Source organism: Sinocyclocheilus rhinocerous, unplaced genomic scaffold, assembly GCF_001515625.1.
Source record: "Sinocyclocheilus rhinocerous isolate Xijiao unplaced genomic scaffold, SAMN03320098_v1.1 scaffold1176, whole genome shotgun sequence".
Classification (NCBI taxonomy): domain Eukaryota; kingdom Metazoa; phylum Chordata; class Actinopteri; order Cypriniformes; family Cyprinidae; genus Sinocyclocheilus; species Sinocyclocheilus rhinocerous.
Genome location: NW_015659925.1, coordinates 125,793 through 137,087, shown reverse-complemented (window position 1 = coordinate 137,087; position 11,295 = coordinate 125,793). Strand labels below are relative to the sequence as shown.

The following is an 11,295-nucleotide window of genomic DNA, read 5'->3' as shown; positions in this document are numbered from 1 at the left end:
CACATGTGTGTGTGTGTGTGTGTGTGTGTGTGTGTGTGTGTGTGTGTGTGTGTGATTTTCTTTATATAATTACTTATATTTTTGTATATTTTTTTATTTTATATACATTTTATGCACATAGCTTAGTTATATTAAAATTAAGATCATTATAATTTTAATGTAACTAAGCTATGTGCATAAAATGTAACATTATAAACACAATTGTGTTTCAATTGATAGATAGATAGATGGGTAGATAGATAGATAGATAGATAGATAGAAACATGCTACACATACAGTGGGTACGGAAAGTATTCAGACCCCCTTAAATTTTTCACTCTTTGTTATATTGCAGCCATTTGCTAAAATCATTTAAGTTAATTTTTTTTCCTCATTAATGTACACACAGCACCCTATATTGACAGAAAAACACAGAATTGTTGACATTTTTGCAGATTTATTAAAAAAGAAAAACTGAAATATCACATGGTCCTAACTATTCAGACCCTTTGCTGTGACACTCATATATTTAACTCACGTGCTGTCCATTTCTTCTGATCATCCTTGAGATGGTTCTACACCTTCATTTGAGTCCAACTGTGTTTGATTATACTGATTGGACCTGATTAGGAAAGCCACACACCTGTCCATATAAGACCTTACAGCTCACAGTGCATGTCAGAGCAAATGAGAATCATGAGGTCAAAGGAACTGCCTGAAGAGCTCAGAGACAGAATTGTGGCAAGGCACAGATCTGACCAAGGTTACAAAAAAATTTCTGCTGCACTTAAGGTTCCTAAGAGCACAGTGGCCTCCATAATCCTTAAATGGAAGACGTTTGGGACAACCAGAACCCTTCCTAGAGCTGGCCATCCGGCCAAACTGAGCTATCGGGGGAGAAGAGCCTTGGTGAGAGAGATAAAGAAGAACCCAAAGATCACTGTGGCTGAGCTCCAGAGATGCAGCCAGGAGATGGGAGAAAGTTGTAGAAAGTCAACCATCACTGCAGCCCTCCACCAGTCAGGGCTTTATGGCAGAGTGGCCCGACGGAAGCCTCTCCTCAGTGCAAGACACATGAAAACCCGCATGGAGTTTGCTAAAAAACACCTGAAGGACTCCAAGATGGTGAGAAATAAGATTCTCTGGTCTGATGAGACCAAGATAGAACTTTTTGGCCTTAATTCTAAGAGGTATGTGTGGAGAAAACCAGGCACTGCTCATCACCTGTCCAATACAGTCCCAACAGTGAAGCATGGTGGTGGCAGCATCATGCTGTGGGGGTGTTTTTCAGCTGCAGGGACAGGACGACTGGTTGCAATCGAGGGAAAGATGAATGCGGCCAAGTACAGGGATATCCTGGGCGAAAACCTTCTCCAGAGTGCTCAGGACCTCAGACTGGAACTAAGGTTTACCTTCCAACAAGACAATGACCCTAAGCACACAGCTAAAATAACGAAGGAGTGGCTTCACAACAACTCTGTGACTGTTCTTGAATGGCCCAGCCAGATCCCTGACTTAAACCCAATTGAGCATCTCTGGAGAGACCTAAAAATGGCTGTCCACCAACGTTTACCGTCCAACCTGACAGAACTGGAGAGGATTTGCAAGGAGGAATGGCAGAGGATCCCCAATTCCAGGTGTGAAAAACTTGTTGCATTTTTCCCAAAAAGACTCATGGCTGTATTAGATCAAATGGGTGCTTCTACTAAATACTGAGCATTTTTCAGTTTTTCTTTTTTAATAAATCTGCAAAGATGTCAACAATTCTGTGTTTTTCTGTCAATATGGGGTGCTGTGTGTACATTAATGAGGAAAAAAAATTTACTTAAATGATTTTAGCAAATGGCTGCAATATAACAAAGAGTGAAAAATTTAAGGGGGTCTGAATACTTTCCGTACCCACTGTATATATTGGTACACATATAAAATATATATTTTCATATCTATCTAGCTAGATAAAAAAAATTAAAATTGAATGAAATTGCATATTATATTTTAATAAATGTCTATATACTGTATGTTCATTAGCTTCATTTAAATGTACATTTATATATGCATAAATGTTATATTGAGATTCACAACACATTCACAAAAGGAATGCATTTCTTTATGTAATAGATTGCATTTGTTAGTATTCCATTGTCAGGGAGCAGTGAAGGTAAACTTTGGAAACAAATGAAATAATAAGCTGGAGCAGACAGACGACAGTCATTACCTTGCAAACAACAGTGAACAGTCTACTTGTTGATGGAGGGCTTCCACTATAATGCTGATCGGACGAGCCAGTTTGCTCCAAAAACTCCATCATTTACAAACTATATTTACTTAATGCATGCCTACTAGGATCCTTTTGTCAGGGGCAAACCAGAGAGAATCAGCCACAAAAAAAAAAAAAGAACCGGTTTGTGGGAAGAAGAAAATAAAAATACACTGGAGAGAGAGAGAGAAATTGAAAGAGAAAAAAAGTTGTGCCCTGGGGCTGTGTGTGTGCAGAGCCACAGGATCCAGCAGACTAGCAGAGATGCATGCAGGATCTGCCGTTTCGTTGTCTTAGGATCACTGATACAATCTAGAGGAAGGCTATATTGCTTAAAGCTGTGAGTGAATGACATATGGAGGACTGGTGTGAAGAAAACTCCCCAGTGCCTCCTCCAAACTAAAGTCTTCCTGTGAGAGAGAGAAGCGAGCAACTTTCTGCGCTTTCAAACTGCATCTCCCTCCCTCTCTCTCGCTCTCTCCCTCTCTGTCTCTCTCAACCGGCTCTCTCTCTTTCACTCTTTTTTTTTTCTCTTCCTCAGACACTAGCTAGTCACTGCCTGCAGCAGTAATCGGACAACTCTCGTTCTTGCTCGGAGTCTGTCTCTTGAGATCTAGTACGGGGCTCCATGACTTTTCACCCTTAAAATGAAAAAGAAAAAAGTTGTCTTTTATCGCTAATCTGCGCGTTTAAAGTCAACTCTAAGAGAAGTTTATTTTCTTTTTTTTTTTTTAAGTTCTTCTTTTGTTCTGGAACGGACAGACACTCAACGGAAGATTGCAAAAAAGGAGGAATAAAAGAAAAAGTGCAAGGATTCTACCATAATTGTAGTGAGTACTATTTTTGGTTATCTTTTAGCAGTCTTTACTTCTACTTTTATTATTTTACACATCCTGTGTTGAACTTTTTATGTATTTTTTAGAGTTACATGGGTTATTTGCAGCTGTGTCTTCTAACTTCACATAATCAAGATCTAGATTAAATTCAAATGTTTTTGAAAACGCCATCTGATATTTTTATGTTCGCCAGTCAGTTTTCTTAATGACGAAATTGTAGTCCTTTAAAACCGGCAACAAATTATTCCAGCAAATAAGTTATCTCTCAACAAATTTTATTTATTTATTTTTTCAAACTCTACACTTAATGTACTGTTAAATCCTCAGTAGTTTCATTTTACTTTAATATATTTAATAAAATACTAAAATATAAAAAAATAAAACTATTGGTTTTACACTTATATCAGTAACGCAGTTTGCAATAGGTACAAATATTAATATTGCTGTAGCATATTTTAACAGATTATTTTCAAAACATATTAAAGTTCATAAAAAGCTAATTTCTATTTATACGTATAAATTATTTCACCTTTTTTTTTAAAAAGTTACATTTTGTATAGTGTTTTGAGTTCACGTTAATTAAATACACACAGTCTATTTGAACAAATAGTTCCTTAAAAAATACAGCAACAGCTTAAAGAGTTTTAAGACTTTAAGACCACAATAAAAGCATCATGTCACTGTTTGCCACTCAAATTTAAATCCCCAGTGACTCTCTCTTTCACCTGAGAGCTCACGCACCTGATTCACACCTTCAGCCGTTTCAAATTCACCTTTTTGCGTCTCCTCAGCCCTCAGGTGAAGACTATCTTTTTTGATACTTTAAAACAGGTGTACAAGGCACTGAAATGAGAGACTGCATTGTAAATAATGACCCCATTTTGAGTCCAAGATAATAAGTTTCTATTTTCCATCCAGCAAGTAAAACCCAAGATTCTATTCAGCTGGCAGAATAAACAAAACCAGTTCAGTTTTAGCAGTTGACATCCAATGCCATCTGCTGCAGGCCGGAATGCTTTAGGGTAGACAGACAGGCAGATTGGTGTCTTGCAAGACATCGGCAGGCGGCCACCAAAACCAAGACACCCGTACATTTTTGAAAGAGTTGTTTTCTATCCGAGGATAAAGAGAAATGAGAATTTAGCATTTTGTGTTGTCCAGTTAAATGCGTAATTATGCAGGACTTATAAAAAACTGATAATATTCTTCTCACTTCCATCTTGTAGTTTTGACTTTTGTGCAGTAATTTAGTAAAGAACACTGGAAATTGCTTTTTAAATATGCTTTAAAAATAATTGAAATGTCATCCCACGGCAGCTGTTTCCCGGCTCGCGTTGTTTTTTCCAGAGTGTGTTAATACAGTGTTGCCTCCAGCTGCCCTCTCTGTGTTGCTTTCGCACAATAACCCCGCTTATCTAATTACCTCATAATGGGCTGCTTGATTTGGACTGTTTACATACTGTATTTGTTTTAATAAGGCATAAGTTCGACTGCATTAAGCTCTCTCCGATAAGCCCCCGTGCGTTTAGCCCCACGATGTGCCGTTGTTTGCCGAAGGCCCAATGCTTTCCGTATGTGTGCGGCCGAGCTGGAAACGGTGCACGGTGAAAGACACAGGGTTAATTGAAACTGCTGCGCTCCACTGTTTATGAGACAGAGACAGCGGAAACGGTTTGTGGCGATTAGTTGTTTACTAAATACAGTAGAGTGTTATTTTGTTAACATGCCACTGTTGGTCTCAGGAAAACGTCGCTCAGGGAGCAGGAAATAAGGCTGAGAAGCTCAATTGATCACGGCTCTTCTACATCCACAATTCCTTTGTGTTTGTTTACATGTAATCAAGGAGTTTGTTTACTTAAGCATAGGAGCAGAGGATGAGCTAAACCTGAGTGTCTTTTTTTTTGTGCTTTTAGTATGTTTATGTAGATGCACATTTTGGTACAGTGAATAAAAGAAAATAGAGGAAAAATAAATTAAATGCAAATGACTAACAATAAAAATCTGTTTTATTTTGTTTTCTTTTTAAATTTAAATTAACTTGCAAAGCAGTGTTTTTGCTATGTGAAATGAAAGGCAGAGAAAAAAAATGCATTAAAATGTAATTTTTTATTTAAAATAACAATTTACGTGTTTGCAGTGTGATCGCTTTTTTTTCCTTTTCTTTTCTGTGACACTGCGGTGGGGCGAATTTGATCAGATGTGTACCTTAAATCTTCTCTGATGGACACTCAAAGCGGATGGACTTCTGGAAATAATTTAGCAGCTTGAAGAGATCAGAATTAACAGATTTAATGTAGCTGCGCTGTCCGTCGCTTGAGCTCCATGTCAGATTGAACAAAATGGAAGAGACAAATTGCCTACAGCGCGTGTTCGGAATTAAGATTATAATTACACAAAATGTTTAAAGTTTAAATTGTCTGTTTAATTAATTAGAAATTAAAAACCAAACTGATTTTTATGGGTATGTGTCCAAGTGTGTGTTTCCACTTTATTATGTGTCCTCCTTTGATTTGATAACTGATATATATATTTATGGGCCTCATGTATCAGTATTTAAAAACATTTTATAATAATATATTAGTATTTTAGTACATTCATAATTTTATATCCATAATTCAGTTACAGGGAAAAAAAAATTTTTTTATGTAATCAGTGTTTTGTTGGTGGTACACATTTCTTTGCTCTATGCTCATAGAGTCCAGTGAAGTGTAGCATTTTGTAAACTGTGTCTAATACTAGTCACATCTGTCTTCAATTGTTGTCTACATCGACATTCTTTGCAAGTGGATTTATTTTTCCTGGGCCACCATGTGGATTCAGCTGACCAGCTTAAATTGGGATTAGTTGTTTTAAAGTTATTTTGATTAAAGCGTTGTTTTTCAAAACTAGTAACCCACAACACATGTTTTGCATAATCTATGAAATTCAAAAAGAGACATGCATGTCTTGCCCTATAAAATTACAATCTTGTAAACCATGGCTGGAAAGCGAATAAACGCTAAGGTTTCATTATACATTTTTTGATTTTGAAAAATATAATTTGCTTACAATCCCCAGAATGTAAATGTACACCTCACATAATTGACAAAAAAAATCCACAGTATAATAAATACCACCAAATATTTCAGTCTTGCTTGTTATTACATCAGAATTGAAGTATTCAGGTGAATCTCATCCGTATCGGAGCGGCTCAGACAGCCCGCGTACTCTATAATCATCAATGTTAAAAGCCCGGCAGTGTTTGCCGATGGAAACACAGCGCTTGAAATAAGCAAAGCGAGACAAAAAGCCGTGCAAACAGTCGTGAGTGAAGCATGTTTGGCTTTCTTGATGACACTTCCAACGCAGGTCTTTGTTCCCGAGAGCTTCAAAGGTTGAATTCAAGCGTACATCAAAGATGCTGAATGCACTCCTTTTTTTGTTTAAACAATAAATATTTAGCAGTACAGCACAAGGGCCCCTCCCTTCCCCGTTCACCTGGTGAAAATCACCTGCTGGAAGAGGGGCTTTGCCGTGAGACGGCATGCATAATGCCTCGTAAGCTCAGGGTGCTGAATGCAGGCCGAAGCAAGGTCTTTATTTCTCTGTACAGAGTCCCTCCTTCTTCATCTCCCATTTCTTGCAGTGAAACAGCTTGTGTTGGACTTTTTATAGAAAGTCAAAGCATTGTTCCCAAGCTTCGGATGATGTAAGGAACGACTTTAGAGTGCAAAACTGTGTTAATGTGACTAGACGGGGTCAAGAGAAAGAAGATTGAAGGAGAATCCGGTCTGATATTGGGTAATAGTGCCGCAGGTATTAGCGGAGAGGTGGACGGCAGAACGTAATTGTCAACTAAAAAGAGTAATAGCAGCATTTGAAGTATCATAGAAAACATATGTGGCCCTATAGGTTACACTCCAACAGTACAAGATACGTTCAACACAATACGTTCAACTCCGACTTATTATACAAGATACATCCAAAACGTTCAACTCTGACTTATCACAGAAGATGCACCTAGTACTATCTATTTATCCCCCAAAACCCTCAGGCAAAATCCCAATCATCCCCCTGACCATCATTAGGAACTGTCAGTGCACCTGGAGAGGGATTGTAGATAAATTTCAGATAGTGTCAATTGCAGATGAAAGATGCTAGAGGTGTCATGCTTGACTAGCTTCTGTTCAACAAAGTCCCATCTCTCTCCCACCCCTCCCTTTCCTGCTTACCTTGGCTAAGCCGCTTTGCATGTTGATTGGGGGAGGACTAATCCAGTTTGCAGCTGTCGTAGACCAATGATGAATCACCTTACCATCATTCGGCAGGGAGGAGGGAAGACCTGGAAGGAGGAAACAACGGTGGAGGGGTTGAGCCTATAGACAATGTGCCTCTCTGTTCCACCGACTCCTCTCTTCCCATTCTGCGTGAGAATAACAAAAATGTTTTCTCAGACAACGTCTATTGTGTCACGGATGGCTCTTCACAGAGACATCGAGCTGAAATAACAAGGAGTGATATTGTTTTTAGGGTCCTGGCAGGTGGAAAAAGGGATAGGGAGAAAGAAACAAAGAAAGAAAGAGAGGGAAAAAACACTATTTGACATAGATGCTTGATGTCCGTCCAGCTTCAGGTAAAAGAGAACTGATTTGCCAGCAGCATCACTGAAAAGCAGCCACTTGTTTAGCAAAGTTGAGTTCTGAAACGCTTAGGACTTCTTGAGAAGGTGTCTGGACATTTTTGTAAACTGCTGGAAGTGTGAAAGAATCAAGACAGAGAGAGTTAGAGGTTTTAGAGAAGGAAAATATTTGACATATATGCTTTGTGTCGGAAACAGACGTTGTTTGAAAAGCAAGTCGAGTTTTAACATCTCTATGGCATGGATTATTTTTCCCATTTTAACTGCGACCATCTGTAACGGATATTTTATAGCTGATCAAGAACGACGGCTAAAAAGAGGTATGATAATCCACGCTGATAAAACGTTTCTTATTTCCTCCTCTTTGTTATTCATAAAAATCCAAATGTTTGTTGATAGCAGTGACACGACCATTCCTAATTGATTCTGGCAGAGCGGCACGCAAGGCATCGTGTTTTTGGCGCAATTAGCGCAATAATGCTTTTCTGGAGACTGATGTTTGTTTTAGTTTTGCGGCCGCGTTCACATCACATACAAACACCCGTAACATACATCCGACCGCAGACGCCCACTGGCCTGACCTTCCATTTGCTATGCATAATAAAATCCCGCGAGTGTGCGATGGAGCCAGCAGAATAATGTTTTCAGTGGCGTGGCCCTCGGTACATAAACAAAGAAACAATTAAGACGCTCGCCAGAGCAAACAGCATGCTTTAGTGAACTCTTCAGTCGCTCTCGTTGAGGTTTGAGGCCTCGCAATCACACATCTCTCTCTCACACAGCCCCGGCTATTGCTGCTTCAGATCAGAGACCGCTGGGGGAAATGAACGTATGAAAATTGCAGCGTGCTCTGCGGGGCTAGTGGTGGTTAATTTTTAATGGTTAATATGAGAAAGTCAATCAATCATCAGATGTCTCATTAATTGTTAAATTTGTGTCAAATGTCATTTGATGTGCCTCAAGGGTATGCCCTTGTTAAGCGGATTTCTCTGGAGAGCTGCTGGAATGTTCTTATTTGTTGTTTGGTTTTGAGAAAGCCACATTTTGAATCAATTATTTAAATACTTTTAGTTAATTAATGTTGTTTTTAAATAATAATAACAATATAAAATTAAGAAATTATTATTGTTATTATGGTTTTGCTGTTATTCTGTAATTTTATGCTGTTTGTAAAGTTAATGGATAGGTATTACATGTATCTAAAATTCTATTTAAGCTACAGAAAAATGTCAATATTGGGGTTTTAAATATACATCTGTTATAATACACATACAAATTGTAATAATTTTTTATTGTTGATTGTTAATGTAATTAATATTTATTTTGAACGATCACTCACATTTCAGATCTTGAAGTACGTGTTAGTTTGAATGTGTGTGCATGTCATTCAATATCATGTGACCGTCTGTGTGTCTCTTCCTCTCAGGTCTATGGAAATGCAGGATCTAGCTAGTCCACACAGCCGAGTAAGTGGAAGCAGTGAGTCCCCAAACGGTCCCAACATCGACAACTCACATATAAATAACAATTCCATGACACCAAATGGCACTGAAGGTACGTCTCCTCAGCCTCTGGCGGGCCGTATACCTTAATTACTGAATATTAATAATTCCCATTTATGTGCTGTTAACTTATGAAAAGTTGAATACGTGTTAAACATCGTGTGATGTGCTTGTCATATCATGGGTATTCATATACTTCATTTTGGCTATTGTAATCAAGTCAACTTTTTTTTATAAAATAAAATTTAAATATACATGAATTTGGAGTATCTGTTTCCCTGACCTCAATTTTGTTGCTACAATATTTTAATTATACATTTATGCATCATTTTTGCATCAGTGCACTTTATCGCTACATGAATACATTTTAAAAATGACTTAATGCGTGTGTTTTCACGGATAATGTTACAGCCCATAAGAATTTGAATCATCTCTGAAGTAGTTTACATTATGTAATCTTGACTGTGGTTTTCTTCCATTTCTGTAGTGATAAGCTCCAACCTGTCACAGTGCAGATTGTCATGTGTCCTGTCCCGTTCTTTCTCCCTATAGGTGATAACATCACTATGCTTACCACAGCTGACTGGTTGTTAAGTTCTAGTTCACAGTCCGCTGCAGGTTTGTGCAGTTCTGGCGAAACAATGAAAGGACAATACTTGGCGTCATATGTGAAATGACACACGTTATATAGTCATTTCAGCCTGAGGCAATCCTAACAATTCCATCTGATTATATTCACAAATGTGAAAAGCCAATTTGATGTGCTCACATCTCTTCAACTATTGTGCCTTTCATTTGGACACTTGTTTGGCATTCTGTGTTGTGTTATGGTGAATCTGTTGAAAGCATGGTTTGAGACTTTTTGGCTATGATTCCAGACCGTCAATGAATGGTAAAGCTGTGGGCACGTGTAATGTGCGTTTAGCTTTTTATTTGATGTTCTGCAGGACGGTTTTATGGTTATGTGTGGTATGTGATAAGACTTGACTGCACTAGTTTCTGCATGTGCCGTGCCACTATTTTCCCGTATCCCTTCGAGAAGGAGGGGTGGGGGGAGCGTTGGGACGTATTCAAACCGCTCCCCATCGACATGTGTTCCTTTGAGGGAGAGCATAGCTGCAACATGTTCGACATGACAAGCTGATGGCTACCTCATCCATGAGGGATTTCAGTGGGCATGACTCCGTACCCACATTGTGAATTTTGTTTTCATAAATGCAAACCTCCACCCCACCCCCTCCTGAGACAGAGATGGATTCATTTCAAAGATCCGGGCCTGTCTAAACGCTGTGAAATCGTCTCCCGGTTGCCCTCATTGTAGTTCGGAGCGGTTGGGTCAAGCACATTTTATACACCATGCATTGCCTTGACATATCAATTATGCTGCACGTCCATGCATTCCACAGTTTACTCCTGCCATTAAATTCCACCTTTTTTGCCTGTTTTCCCTTGATGCTACATAAAACCCTTTCGGCTATGCTTTAAATCCGTGCATTACTTTAAGATTAAGTCTGTTGATTTTACAAGCAGAAAGGCATTTGCCTGTAGTGTGACTGACACCCGGCTTTACTAGTACAGCGTCACAAATGCTCTGCTTTCCTTCTGCTTGCAGTTAAAACAGAGCCAATGAGCAGCAGTGAAATCGCCACCTCTGTAGCAGACGGCTCTCTAGACAGCTTCTCAGGATCAGGTACGACACGCACACACTCAAAGCTGTAGAGCTGACTGGAGGGAGATGATGAGGTACTGATAATCGGAGGACCAGGAAGTGGCCCTGTGGCTGGAACTCTAGTAGTGTGAGGCTCTGTCTCAGTTCCCATGCCAACAGGCGTTGAGTTAGGACCCTCCCAGCCCCCTTCTCGGTCCTAATCGAGTGACACCCCATTCTGGTGGCCTGCACACCCTTTAGGTTTTAGATGCATGACTTGTAAATTGTGAAATGCCTTTCTAAAACACAAAACTTTACACCCAAATAATAGAGTTTGATAAGACCAGAGACCTAAAGTGGTATTAAATGCCTATTTGTACTCCATTTCTAAGACATTTTGGAGCCACAAAACCAGCTCGCTTGCATTGTGTCGAAAACGTTGTCTATTTTCAAAT

General features: G+C 39.0%; 1 protein-coding gene across 1 annotated transcript in view; it reads left to right on the top strand.

The window, feature by feature from the left end:
- The first annotated feature begins 2,793 nt into the window (after window positions 1-2,793).
- The window catches only part of LOC107724417 (eyes absent homolog 1-like), a 43,843-nt gene continuing 35,341 nt past the window's right edge, over window positions 2,794-11,295 (top strand). The window contains exons 1-4 of the mRNA XM_016533343.1: window positions 2,794-3,066; window positions 9,117-9,244; window positions 9,745-9,810; window positions 10,805-10,882. Coding sequence (XP_016388829.1) covers window positions 9,121-9,244; window positions 9,745-9,810; window positions 10,805-10,882 — 268 coding nt within the window. The 5' untranslated portion in view covers window positions 2,794-3,066; window positions 9,117-9,120. The remainder of the gene's footprint in view (window positions 3,067-9,116; window positions 9,245-9,744; window positions 9,811-10,804; window positions 10,883-11,295) is intronic.